Source organism: Alternaria viburni (assembly GCF_023758015.1).
Source record: "Alternaria viburni strain BMP 2772 chromosome Unknown scaffold_17, whole genome shotgun sequence".
Lineage (NCBI taxonomy): Eukaryota > Fungi > Ascomycota > Dothideomycetes > Pleosporales > Pleosporaceae > Alternaria > Alternaria viburni.
The window spans coordinates 133,250-146,894 of NW_026055786.1; the positions used below are offsets into that span (position 1 = coordinate 133,250).

The 13,645-nt window shown below is 54.8% G+C and overlaps 4 protein-coding genes across 4 annotated transcripts; 1 reads left to right on the forward strand and 3 right to left on the reverse strand.

Annotated features, from left to right (window-relative positions):
• Positions 1–586: 586 nt before the first annotated feature.
• J4E79_007641 (uncharacterized protein) lies at positions 587–3,092 on the reverse strand (the record flags this gene model as incomplete). Its single annotated transcript, XM_049356505.1, has 2 exons — positions 587–2,485; positions 2,535–3,092. 2 exons carry the CDS (start codon positions 3,090–3,092, stop codon positions 587–589), a joined length of 2,457 nt encoding a protein of 818 aa, XP_049208852.1.
• A 551-nt stretch (positions 3,093–3,643) lies between these two features.
• On the reverse strand, positions 3,644–6,646 carry J4E79_007642 (uncharacterized protein; the record flags this gene model as incomplete). Its single annotated transcript, XM_049356506.1, has 2 exons — positions 3,644–6,100; positions 6,401–6,646. 2 exons carry the CDS (start codon positions 6,644–6,646, stop codon positions 3,644–3,646), a joined length of 2,703 nt encoding a protein of 900 aa, XP_049208853.1.
• A 1,071-nt stretch (positions 6,647–7,717) lies between these two features.
• J4E79_007643 (uncharacterized protein) lies at positions 7,718–9,734 on the reverse strand (the record flags this gene model as incomplete). Its single annotated transcript, XM_049356507.1, has 8 exons — positions 7,718–7,858; positions 7,912–7,974; positions 8,022–8,036; positions 8,111–8,163; positions 8,213–8,412; positions 8,581–8,978; positions 9,104–9,481; positions 9,624–9,734. 8 exons carry the CDS (start codon positions 9,732–9,734, stop codon positions 7,718–7,720), a joined length of 1,359 nt encoding a protein of 452 aa, XP_049208854.1.
• Positions 9,735–10,744: 1,010 nt separating this feature from the next.
• Positions 10,745–13,402, forward strand: J4E79_007644 (uncharacterized protein; the record flags this gene model as incomplete). The annotated part of the gene is made up of 2 exons (XM_049356508.1): positions 10,745–11,284; positions 11,336–13,402. The coding sequence occupies 2 exons, from the start codon at positions 10,745–10,747 to the stop codon at positions 13,400–13,402; spliced, it is 2,607 nt and encodes an 868-aa protein (XP_049208855.1).
• Positions 13,403–13,645: the final 243 nt, after the last annotated feature.

A 13,645-nucleotide genomic window follows, 5' to 3' on the forward strand; every position in this document is an offset into this window, starting at 1 on the left:
ACTAGTTTTGTCAACGGTAACCTTCGTCGTGACTTGGCTGTGATGCATTTTTCCGTCAAGAAAGTATTCTCGGTGTCCCTAGACTGCAAACTATGTAATGGATTGTACCATGGGCGGCCCGCCACCCGGTTTGTCGACGCTAACGTTCGCCGTTTGGTTGGAAGTAGTGAATCCTGTACTACGGGTAAACACGGCGGAAGAAGGTTTTCCGTTGTACCAGTACCGGTTACAAGGAAAAGGGGATGAGACTATTGACATGGTATGGCATGGCATGCCTTGCAGCATGGTACGATGGCGTCGTGAAGTATGGGGTAGTGGGCGAGAAGTACCTACCTCCTCAAACTAGAGGCTCCGCATTCTATAGTAACACCCACCCAGAAGAGAGACGTCCGCCACCACCCCACCCGAACACATAAATGACTACATCCCGTTCAAGCACCGATGGACAATCCTCGTTGTTTGATCATACCTCGTTCCAATATATCATACCCCACTATCACATTTTACCTCCCTTTTGTACAAAACACATGATCATGACTTTCCTGGCCTTCCACCATGATCACCAAGAATCCCACATCCTCGCCACCTACCTCCCACCCATAAACTCCGGCTTAAACGCCTTAACACCCCCCGCCTTCATCAGCTCCCTCAACGCCATAGTAGCATACTGGCTACTCGCCAACTGCAGCTTAATCACCACAGCAATCTTCTCCTCTTCTACCTCTTCCTTCTCCTCTCCATCTTCCATCTGCGCATCCGCACCCTCTTCTTTCTTCTCATCGTCTTTGCCCGCCGCATCCTTCTTACCAACGTCTCTCTCGCGGCCCAGACGTTGCAGATCCGTTTGAACAAACTGTTGATCCACCTTCCTATAACTATGCACCTCGAACTCAAGCGGCCGCAGCGGCTTCGCCAAAAACTTCCTATACCCCCCACTCAAACTAACCTCCCTCCAACTCCTCCGCATATTATACGGATCCAACCCCCCACCCTTCTCACTCCCCATAAAAGTCTTGTAGTACTCCCCAATCTCATTTCTAGGGTACTCGACATCGAAGCCCGGTTGCGGCAGTACAATGTCCCAGATACTGTATTTACCTGACTCGGCTTCGGCCGCAGTAAGCGGACGCGCGCGTTCGAAATCCGCGTCGGGAGCAAGACTGGAGTCGGCGCCGGAGGGATCGATGATGGGTTCGCCGTCTTGGTCGTGTGTTGCTTTTGGCGTTTTCTCCGTACTACCTGTTTCCTTATCGCGGTGTTCGTTTACGAGGACGAGGTCGCCGGGGACGACTTTATCGCCGTGGGTGGCCCAGCGTTTGCCGGCTACGCTGTTCCAAACGAGGGATTGGTAGGCGTGGACGTACATTAGACGCAGCGTCCGGGGTATCGTCATGAGTGCGCCTTGCCAGTCTGTTTTGCGGTCGTAGCGGCCTGATTTACTGTTGCGCGAACTTAGATGCTGGATTATATTCCTTTCGGCTGTGAATTTACGGGGCAGGAAGTCGAGGGCTTCGGTGCCGGAGCCCTTTGTTTTCCAGATGTGCAGGGCGTGGGCGCGGTTGCGGTCGTCTTGCGAGACTAGGGTTGTGGACTCAGACGGGTTTAGGGCAGAGGCGAGGGCGGTGTCGCTGTATGCGAGGAGGTCCTCGACGGCGCCTTTGAGGTCGTCTTGTAGCATTTTGCGGCCGATGGCGTCGGTGCTTGCGGCGAAGGAGCCGAAGCGTTGGAGACCGTAGTAGTTGATGAAGCCTTTTTGGGAGAAGTCGGTGATGGCTTTGCTGACTACATCGTGGGCCAATTTACGCCGCTGAGCAAAGTCTAGTCCTTCTTCGCTCTGGAAATGGCAGTCTCGGAGGGTGATGGTGAACTCGTTGCCCATCAGGTCTCCTAGCTTCAGGTCGTTGTGGCGGTACTCAAAGTCTCCTACGGCGGCATTGAACAGGATCTTGTTGAAGTTCTGGATGCGTTGGGCTAGTTGGCGCTTTACGCAGACTCGTTGGACGGTGCATGCTCGTCTGTCTTTTGTGCCTGCGAAACCGAAGCCCTTGGCGCCGCAATTGAGCTTGCTTCCAAGGAACCCTACAACTTCCATTGTATCCTTGTTTTCCTTGTACAGGTTGAAGTGCAAGTATTCTCCACCAAGCTCCTCCCAATCTTGACCTCCGCGTCGGCCTCCCTGGTTATCACGATCCTTTGCGCCGCCCTTGCCCTTCTTCTTTTTGCGCTCCGCTGGTGGAGTCGCCTTGATGCGTATGGTCTGATTCTCCTCCATGGCACTCTCGAGTAGGTTGGGGAAAATCCGACGTAGACTCTGGTGAGCTTGGGTGCGCTTGTCCTTGTCGGTTATGGGCGATGATATGACGGCTTTGAAGTCTTTTGCCTTTCGCGATTCTTTTCTTCGTACTTGTCGGACAAGTTTTACGATCTCGTCGGTAGTCTGTTCGCCGAATATCGAATGTAGGGTATTGCGATCTTCTTCCGGCAACTGCATGGTGTTAGCATGTGCGCAGTGCATATGCCTACAAATCACGTACCTGTTCTTCAGGCTCTTCCTGAGCCGCCGGTGGCTTCCCAATAATCTCCTCCCCATCATTCCCCTCCTCCTTCGGCGCATCTTCCACCTTCACCGGCTCCGGCACCGCAAGCGTAGTCTCACCAACAACTCCCGCATCCTGCATAACAGCATCGACCTTCTCCTCAGTCGCTGCCGTACTCTCAGGCTTCTTTCCACCCGCACCATTCGTCTTCTCCACATCCTCCTTCCCAGCCTTCTTCTTATCCACCACCTCCGTGCTCTTCAAATGCAACACCTGCCCATCCAACCCAATCTCATTGACCAAAAAGTCCGTATACCTCTGCTTCAGCACCCCCGTAAAACCCAGGTTATCCGGGCAGACATATTCGGTGATACCGGCGCGTACTTCGCGCTCCAGATCCGTGTCAGTGGTTGCTGGTGCCGAGAGAATCGAGGCCGTGGGAATCGGAGCTGAATTCGGAGCTGCGGTTGATGTGGTGGAGAGCGAGGGAGCGGCATTATCGTCGAGGCGCGCGCGTTTCGCGGGTCGCATGGATTCGTCTGACGGTTCAGACATATTTGCGCACGTGAGAGATGTGGTGATGTGGTTGTGTGGGAAGGGTAGGTTTTGTAGAAGGTTGAGCTGCGAGATTCTAGGCGGGGAAGTTTTTCCCGAGGACGTGCGCGCGGGGAGGTGAGTTTTGGCGAGGGCCTCACATGTTAACATGAACACTGTCCACATAATCTCACCCTGGCAGAACCTGTAATGAAGCTGTTCAGACTATTAGGGAGGATTCACAAGCAAAGGCGTCAGGTTTTAATAATATCACAAGATATCAATTCATCATCTATCTTATCAACTCGACTCAAAAGAAAAGGATCCGGCCCAAACTCCTCCATCCTGCCCAGGGGTATAAATAATGCTTCTCGACTTCATACAGCGTATCTTTCAAGCGAGTGTGACATTCCGCCTCTTACATGGGACAAAGACAGAACAACAAAATATACATGTTCGTTAAAAAAACAAGGTCCCCAAAGGGAAAAGAAGTGAAGAAGGTCGTCTAAGTCAATGAACATCCATCAAGGAATATCCACGTAGTGTTGTCGCAGAGGAAAGGAAGAAGTTATCTATGCCTGAGCGAAGATAGCAAGGGTAGCGCAGAAGTTAGAGCGGTTGTCCTCGTCCTTGGCTAGACCCTGACCACCCATGGTGATCATGTTAACGGAAGCCTTGGTGCTGAGACCGAACCAGTTGACGTTTGTCGAGTTGGCGATCTCGTTCATGTCTTGCTGGCAGTTCTGGCCGACGACGCAGTCTTGGTCGTAGTTCTGGAAGAACGAGTAGGTACCCGCGCCATAGGACCAGATGCTGTCGCTGCCGTCGGTGACACGGACGGCCCAGGCGGCCTTGGCTTGGCTCATGTCTGGGTCGAAGTACTTGTCGTTCTTGGTGAAGGGGACGGCGGCGGTGGGGTTGGGCTGGTAGTAGGGTGTCTCGGTTTGGATGGCGCCGTAGAAGATGTCCTTGGCGCCGGAGAACTGGTATTGAGACATTTGGGAGTGCTCAGAGGCGGTGCCGTACATCCAGACGGGGCCTTGGGATTCGACGAGCATGCCGCGGCCGTTGTAGATGTCGATCTGCGAGTGGTCGTCTTGGTCGAGCTCGTGGTCGGCGGTCCAGAGCCAGACGTTCTCGAAGTAGCCGTTGGAGTTCTTGGTGATGTGGAGTTGCATGAAGGAGCCGATGCACTCCGGGTTGGGCTCGTGGGTCGCGTCGGGGTTCTTCTTGCAGTTGGACGACTGGAGCTTGGTTCCAGCGTAGCCACCGACACGGAAGTGAACGTCCCAGAGACCGGCTGCGCCGTTCTCGGCGTTGATGTTCCACTCCATCAAGATACCACCGGAAGCAGGGCCCTGGGTACCGATGATGAGGTCGGAAGCTTCGAAGGAACCCTTGTCACCGCTCTTGGCACCAATCTGGAAACCAGGCTTGGGGTCGTCCATGTTGGAGAAAAACTCGCCGGTGATGAAAAAAGTGCTGTAAACCTCACCGACCATCTTGATGTTCTTCTCAGCAGGGACGACGACAGTCTTGGTGATAAGGTAGGCACCGTGGTCGACGTGGAGAACCTCGCCTTCCTGGAGACCATCGATAGCAGCCTGGATAGCAGCAGTGTCATCGGTAGCACCGTCACCCTTGGCACCCTTGGACTTGAGGCTGACGAACTTGGAAACGTCGACGTTCTCGTACTGGGGCTTGCTGCGCTCGAACCAGCCGTTGAGACCCTGGAGGCTCTGGGGCTTCGCAGGTGCGCCGTTGACATCGCCCTGAACACGGCCAAGCTGTGCGCCGGCAGCGAGAGCGTTACCCTGAGCCCAGGTCTCGACCTTCTTACCACCCGCAAGGATGGTGTTACCAGTAGCACCAATGACAGCCTTCTCAGAGCCAGTGAAGTCGCAGTTGTCGAGGATGAGAGTGCCGCCAGTAGTGGGAATGCTGTTCTCGGTGAAGGACGAGTTGATACCGATGGGAGTGTTGGTGAACTTGCTGTCGAGCAGAAGGACGGAGCCGACAGTCTGGTTGGCGGGGCTGTTGGCCATGTCAAGACCGACCTGGCAGTTGTTGATGAAGATGCTCTTGTATGTGAAGAGCCAGTTCCAGTTCTGGAAGATGGCGGTACCGCAGTCATTGAAGGTCATGTTGCGGATGGTGAATTGCTGGGAACCCATGAAAGCACCGATGGCACCACCGTTGAAGGTCAGGTCGGTCATGAAACCACCGGAGCCGTTATCCTGGAAAATACCCTTCTGGTCCTTGCCAGCGTCACCCTTGGCCATCTCGAAAACGATGTTCTGGAGACTGGTAGCTTGGGAGACCTGCCAGTGGATACCAGCGGCAGCCTTGGTAGCGGAGATGTCGATGACGAAGTTGCGGACCTGGCGGTAGAAGTTGTTCTGGTTGGTGTACCAGTTGGCGCCGTCGCCGCCTGGGATGTAGGGATCGGCATCGATCAAACCCATGCCCTCGAAGTCTGCGGTGGCCTTGAGGATGGGCATGTTCAATGGGTCGCCAACGAACTGGGTGTAGTAGTATTGGATGATGGGCTTGCTGATCATGTAGGTACCGGCGGGAAAGTAGATGAGTGCCGGTGTGGTGGTGGTGGAGTCGCAGCCCTCGCCGCAACGCTCGCCGTCAGCGATGATCTTGTTGATGATTTCGGTATCGTCGGTGGACCCGTCACCCTTGGCACCAAGCTCCTTGACATTGCGGAAGACCTTGTAGGACTCTGGGTTGGGGTTGAAGGGGGCCTGGCCCTGGCGCTTGATGGTCTCGAGCCAGTAGCCGGAAGCACCACCTGGTGCTGCCGGTGCCGGTGCTGCTGAGGGAGCTGGTGCTGCTGATGGGGCTGGGACTGGTGCGTATGAAGCAGTAGGTGCTTGCGCAACGGGCACAGCAGTGGAAGGAGTGGCGGAAAGGAGGACGCGCAGCGTCAAAAGAAGCGCTCCAGCGCTAAAGGCAACCATGATGGCAGTGCGTTTGTTGAAGTTCGGAGTTGCTAGTTGGAAAAGTCTCGACTTGAAAGACTGGAAGTATCGTTGTCAGTTGACCGGCAAAGGACGTTGATAGTGTTGGATAGTCGAGTAGAAAGATTGCAAGTTTGCAGAAGTGGTGGTAAGGTTGGCTAGCAACGAAGGAAGAAGAAAGTAGTAATGTTGTTGTGAGAAGATGACTCTACACAATAGAAATGAATGACAGAGAACAATAAGAACTGACGGCACACAATGAGTGCTGGTAGCTGACAATCGCCTGCGTGAAGGGAAAAAGTGAATGGGGGCGCCGCCGCATAGTATATGTACAGCGGTTCATTCAGGAAGGGGACTTACAATAGGATCGGAGCGCCAATCAACGTTGTCGAAACGCCTTGTTTCAAGTTTCGGGTAGCCGGGGTGTGATGTTCGCTGTGCTGTGCTCGATTCATGTTCCCCGGCATTCAGTAGGCATTTTATATCCTCGTCGTCGCTGTGATACCCACGCTCTTTTGCCATCTCTTCATCGTGGGCGTTCATCCTGCCCGATTCACAAAGCAGTCCCTCATCCTCCCTTGCCTCCTGACGACCGCTTGCGGCCATGTTCTGAAGCCGCATTCCACGCCCGCAGACAAGTGCCGGCTCGTGGTTGCGTGCCTGTGACCCTGCCGGCGTCGCGTGCGTCCAAAATTACCTAGGGTCTCCACTAGCCAGGCCCACAAGACTGTACCCGTTGTATCCCTTTCTCCGCGTGAAACAAGCGGGAGACGATGGCCAGTGAGTGGATGGGGAGGTTAGAAGGCGGCGAGGCGAGCGTTTGTTCCTGAAGGGAAATCAGGGATGTGGTTGGTAGCGCCACAACCGATGCCCGCATGTGAGACGGCGCTGAAACGCCAGGCCATCGACAGGCCCTCGCTCGCCCGCCGCGCAGATAAAGCATTTGCCAGCGCGTCAACGCCACGCGCGATTTTCTCTGCAATTCGACGCGACGGCCCGGCAGGAGATCGTGGATACACTGCGATGCGCCGGGCTCCATCCAAGAGGCGCTTGAGAGTCATGCCAAGATGTGGTGGACGGCATTGTACTCGACCACGTCGTCGCTGTTCGCCTCGGCACGCGCACATGGGCATCATGGACATGTTGCCTCCACATGCCGATAACACACAGACATATAGCAGATGGTGTCATTCATGAGCGTTGTGCGCAACATAGCACGAGCCTTGCGGACAAAAAAGCTCGAACCGAACACCACCCCGATCGCTATCCTGGACGTGATGGGTTCCGAAAGTTTCTTTTGCACCAGTGCAAGACATCGACTATGGCGTTACCACGCTATGCTGTGATGCATCGCCGCCTAAGGTTGCATACCCAACGGTGACTGTGTTTCGCGCCGCCACCGGATATACTGCTTTTCATTTCCTTCAGGATGTTTTTGTGGGGCCTGGGGACGTTTCGACGCGATCCCGAACGCGCAGATCCCTCATGCTTAACGCAACCTCTATTACCGGATCTCGACGAATAGCGTTGTGCAAGACCAGAATCACATGATATGGTCCCTACAGTCGTGGAAGTTTCTGCGTGATCTCTGTGTGATCTAGATTGTGGCTGATAGGGTGCTCTTCACTTCGAGACAGCGATCTTCCATCCCATTCGCCATTCCTTCCCTCCGCTCAATCACCACAGACCCTTCGCGTCTTCTTCTTGAGCAGCCGCCTTCTGAGTTGCCTGTCCTCCATTGGCCTCTTCCTTCAACATGCGGTTAATGACCGTGGCGAGTCTTTCAATACCCTCTGCAAGCATATCTTCTTCTTCCCACTAGCAATGGATTAGTATCGCTTCGGAGACCCAATCGAGGAGTATGTACTGACCGCAAAACAAACCCTGATGTCGTTGCTGAATGACGTGCCTTCATGGCCGGTGTCGCCGGGTACCTGAATCTGTCAGTTGGGCGCACATGGCTGCGGAGCAGCATACTCACTTCGAACATTTCGCCCTACACAAGCGTCGTGGTTAGCTTTACCCATGATCTGGACTCGGGACGTGGACGTAATCGTGGCTTGTACTCACCTGTGCGACGGCTAGGTTCTCTTCTTCCTTTGCGCGTTGTGCTACCACTGCGCCTTTTAGCGGCGATGGCAACGTCAGCCAGATGAAGTAGCCGCCGACGACCTCGCGATCGGTTTGGGGGAATGTCAACGCCCAGTGGAATGAGGTGTTTGTTGATGGCTTCTACCATTCGGCGGTACCGATTGCCGTAGGTGGGCTGAAGTCGGTCGTACACGTAGCGTTGGAGCTCTCCTGTTTCCAGTGTCTCGGCCACAAAGCAGGCTGTCAGCTGGCTGGGTGCTCCGCCCGAACGGCTGGATCCTCTGGAACACGTTAGCTGTCATGCCGGATGGAGCGAGACATCGTTGTGACACCATAACCTCAGATCGATCTGAGCCCGATGGTTTCGATCTCGGGTATCTCAGACGCGGCATGAGTGATAGCGCATGGCGACAGAGACAGATGACGAGATCTCCAGAAAATATGCTTACGTTTGCGAAACACCATACGCCATCTTGGGCGTTCCTTCACACCAACCCGTACGCAAACCAGGGCCGAAGATCTTGGAAAACGATCCATTTGAGACTGCATTACCGAAGCCATCTGCGCCATGTCTTTCGGCGCCGCCGTCCAGGTATCTATCGATGTCGACAATCCGGGGTAAACCGGCCTTCTCGATGGACAGCGTACTAGGACTGAGACTTGACGGCCATTGCAGGAAGTCATATACGTCGTCTGTAATGATAAGGGCATCGTACTCTCGCGCCAAACGTACCAACTCCTCTCTACGCTTTAGACTCATAGTCTTGGAGCTGGGATTGGAGAAGCCTGGAACCGCGTAGATGACATGTTTGTAGATTTTATTTGAAGGCCTTGGAGGTTTGAATTGCTGGCAATGTTAGTAGCCAAACCGCGGTGTATACCCCGACATGTAGTCGCAGTAGATTTCTATGAGACAAGATCATGGTAGACGTAAGAAGGTCTCAGACCGTCCACGTATTGACAGCGACTCACCGGCTCATTATTACTCTCAGATCTCGCCCTCTCCTCACTCAGCTTGATCTGGCTCCTCAGATACGCCATATCAATCCCGTCCTCATCCTCAGGCACGGCCCTCAGCTTTTTGTGGAACCCAGCATCCTCGAATATACGGAAAGCAAGCATATACGCCGGAGCGACGATCCACACATTCCGTGTATACACCGGATCTGTAAAGTCCTGAAGCAGGCAAGCTAGATTCTGCGAAGCCCCACCAGAGATGCATATGCGGTCTTCGGATACCGGGTCCGCGGGCTTATAGAATGTCGTGAGCCATTGCGCAATATTGTTCTTCAGCCGCGGGTCACCTGAATCGGGTCCATAGCACATGGCTGGGTACGCAATGGGCTTCTTCTGGAGGACATTGTGGGCTGCTTTGTCGAGAAGTTGCGTTGGGAGTAAAGACACGTTTGGCCATCTGGTGCTGTTAGCGATTACTCTATTGGCCGCGTAATGTCCCAAAAGGGTAGCGGGTTTGCATGAAAGGCATGGGCACGTGCCCTCTCAGCAAATTGATCAGCTTCTTGGAGCTAGTCTTGGAGCCGACGACGTCCGGCAGGGCGAACGTCTTGAGTATCTGGTCCGCGATAGTTTGGCCGCCGCCCATATTGGATTCTGTATTGGATGCTGATGAAGCCGTGGCGGCGTCGGAACACGGCTGCGTACCGAAGTGGCTGGTGCGCAGTTATGGGGCGGAGTGGACTCAGGCCGGCAGTAATAACGTGAGCGTGCCGCGATTATATCAGATGCGAAGTTCGGAAATAAGTCTGCTGGCAGCAATTGAAGGAAGCGTGCATGCGTTTTGTCAATGCCATGCTCATACCAACGTAGGGCGCGCCTCCAGCACGTGTATGACAGCCATGAGGCCTAGGGTGGACGCTATCGATTAGGGATGGTACGTCATCCGCTCGCTAAAGACCTCATCGATGCGGCCGGCGCTGTCAATAGTTCTACCGATGCTGCAAATGGTCACGAAAACACGACATGTCAGCTGCAGCTGAATAAATTCACTCGTGGCAGTATCGCACAGTTTTCTTCGACCGTTACACATTTGAAGGCCGGGCAACTCGAAACAGTCGTCTCTGGCACGACACGGCTGCGCATGGATCCGCTTCCAGCTTCCGTGGATGAGGTGGGCCTTGCCCGCAAGATGCCCGCAGCATGCCCGCAGCATGAGGCGCAGGTGCTGCAGGTCACAGCCAGCGCTGGCAAAGGGTCTTTTGGACGTCAAAGAGGCCGCTGAGTGGCCGGCCGGCCATACCAAGGTGTAAATGCACCCCAAGGCGTCAGAGCAAAGCCAATGACAGATGTAGAGAACGACCCACGTTGTGGCCACCCGACCTTTGACGTTACTCGTGCACTAGCATGGTTACGACACTGCGGATCTGCGACAGCTCAAATATAGATCACCTAAACACCTAGTCCCTTCACTAAGCTTTTCAGTCCCTTTCGACATATACTAACTGACCGGTGCCCGGGGCCCTGCATGTGTGGTGCTCGTGTTTGCTGTTGTGTCAAACCCATGTTGCGGCGCGCATAGTATATTTTCCTACGCTTCACGATACCCCAACTCTTGCTCCTCCCGCGCCGCATAGACAACTACTAGATCGCCTCGCCATGCTGGGAGACAAGAAGAAGTCAGCTCGTCGGCTGTCGAGTTTGTTCGGATCGTCTGGGTCGTCCGAGCCGTCAGGGTCTACGAATAATGCGAAGTTGAGCCCAACCCCTGCGTCATCAGAGTCCAGCAGCCGCTTGACCAAAGTGCGCAACCGCCTCTCTTCAGCGACACACCTCACGCCCGAATATCCTCCACCCGCCGCTCAGTCACCACGCGCGGTGTCCCTCTCCAACCCCACCATCCAGCCGGTCGTGCCTGCCGATCTTGAGCCCCTCGAGCCACCGCCGCCGCTGGAGGTGCCGTCGCGCGCATCGTCACCAGCGAGTAGCCGACCCGGAACGCCGAGCTTAGACCCATCCGAAGGAAAACTGAAGAAGCTGCGCAGGAAGAGCGGTCTGTTTGGCGGCCCACCCGGCGGCATTGAGGGAGTAGACGCTACTTCTGGAGCACCACAGGGCAATGCGAGCCCGCTGGCATGGATCGTCGGACACAAGGGCAAGGTGCCATATAACCTGACGTTCTTGCTGAACGGCGAAAAGGTAGTCTGCGGCTGCTCTCAGAATATCATACCAACGCTGACAAGATGAAAGGTCCCTGAACTCTGGGACGACGCTGGAGACACGTTTGTCTACCTCTTTCCCCGCACCTCTGACAAAGGCCCTTCCTTCCGCATCGACTCGTCCGTATACGCAGCATCGCACCTGCTCACTCGTCTCGTTCATGGCAGCCTCTACAGCGACGCAAACGTACCCCCGCTCGACCTGACCGACCGCACATCGCGACGCGTGTCACGAGAGCCATTTGGCGAACAGTCGCGGACTGCATCGCCCGACCAGAGCCAGATAGGAAGCTCGGATGAATCCATATCCAAGGGGTCCAGAGCGCTAAGCGACGCCCTGGAGGACGAGTACACGGAGAAGCATCTGTACATGCCCATCTCCCTGAGCTCAGACTCTGCTATCACCCCTCACGAGCCCCGGCTCGACGCAAACGATACCGACACTTTGGTCACCTACCGCAACTTCTTCGCCTTCCTCATCGGACAGTCGCTGGTCGCTACCGAGCGTCACTCAGACATCTTCGACATCTTCCTGCGGATTGGAGACATACTGTCGCACTATGCCTTCTCCAACGTCGATGGATCCACCTTTGGCGAGGTCGCTGCGTCGAGCTTTGACTGCTATGTTGATGAGTTGACCCTCGCAGACGTCCGCCACAGCCGCGAGAAGACCATAGAAGCCATTGTGCTAGGAGAAAAGTTGCGCTCGATGGCACTATACACCGAGGGTTTCGTCCACGCTGCCGGAAAGTACAACAGCGTCAAAGAACTCGACTCGCCTAAATTTGGCATGATCAGCCCAAAGAGTTCTACGCGACTTGCCCGAGCTGCTATGGATCTGGAAAACCGCGAGCAAACCATCAATCACAAGCTCAAGGACTTTGAGTTTCCGCATATCTTTTCTGGCATTATGAACAGCGCAATGGCAAGCGAGGGCAAGGTCATCAGCTTCAAGAAGTGGAGGAACGCCTTCATGACTATCAAGTCTTTCGTCATGGACTACTACAGGCATAAGTACGGTTCGTGGCTACCAAAGGCCAAGTCGAAGAAGAACAACCTGACTACAAGTGGTCTTAACCGACTGGTCTTACTAGAGATCTATCGCGACATGGCTAGTCTGTATGATCTCCTCGTGGACAGGAAGAACTTGACAAACCGCACTGCGGATGGCTTTATCGCAGAGGACGAAGGAACAGACATCGAGTCCGTTGTCGCGCGTGCGCTGAGGAAGGTTCTGAGCGAATACGACCGCAGCACACCACCAGTCGCGCCACCGATTCCTTTTGACCTACCACTCTACCCCATCTCACAGAATGCGAAGACAGGCGACGCGAAGAAAGACGCAAAAGCGCGTGGGAAGAAGCTGCACAAAGACGAGGTCGCCAAGCTACTGAAGCAGTCGCACAACGCCGATGCCGAGCAACAAACACCCTTCCTAGAAGCATTCCGCACATTCGAGTTCAAACAAGCCACCGGCTCAAACATGGACGACATGTGGGACATGCGATCAGGACAATGGCTCTTCCTATACGCCGTAATCCAGTCCCTACCCATGTTAGTCGTCGACGCACCCGGCGTGCGCTTCACCGAAGGCGTAGAATACTTCCTCTGCGAAGTCCCACGCAGCGGCGTCCCCTGGGCCCGAGAAGACACAACACGATCGCGTACCTGGTTCGGCGTCGCAGGCGGTGCGCAAGTCGTGTCCTTACCCACCGACGTCGTCGAGCACGGCGTCGAAGGCACATTCCGCCGCTCACACTGCTGGAAGAAGGCTCAGCAGTGGGCTGCAGACGATACTTTACTCAACGCCGCGATGCAAGAATTGAATGCGAATGCGAGTCCGTTACCGCCACCACCTGGTCTTCTCGATCCTGGTGCGGCTGCTCGTGCGCGGAGTCAGAGCCCGGATCGAAGGCGGGAAAGCGTTATGAATTTGGGGTTGGAGGCGTTGCCGCTGCCGCCTGGTGTTGCGCCGCCGATGCCCATGGGCTCCCCTTCGCTACGTCCTGCATCGAATCACGATCCTAACAAGACTTTCGATGATATATTAGGAACGTCGGCGTCGGACAACGGGAAGAAGAACAAGAAGAAGAAATGAGGTATCGACAATGAGGGATGGGAAATGGGGTGGATGGGGCTGGATTTGATGCATAAAAGCGCTTGTTTTCAGCATTGGCCGGTTTCTTGTCATGATTTACAGCGTTCTTGCATGGACGCGCGCGGCTGTTATGTAATGTAGAATGCGCGAAATGTAGAGGCTGGATATAGAGCCTGATGTCTAGTATCTAGAGATATCCATGGATGAAATGAACCTATCGCGCTTATCGCTAAGGGTGGGTGG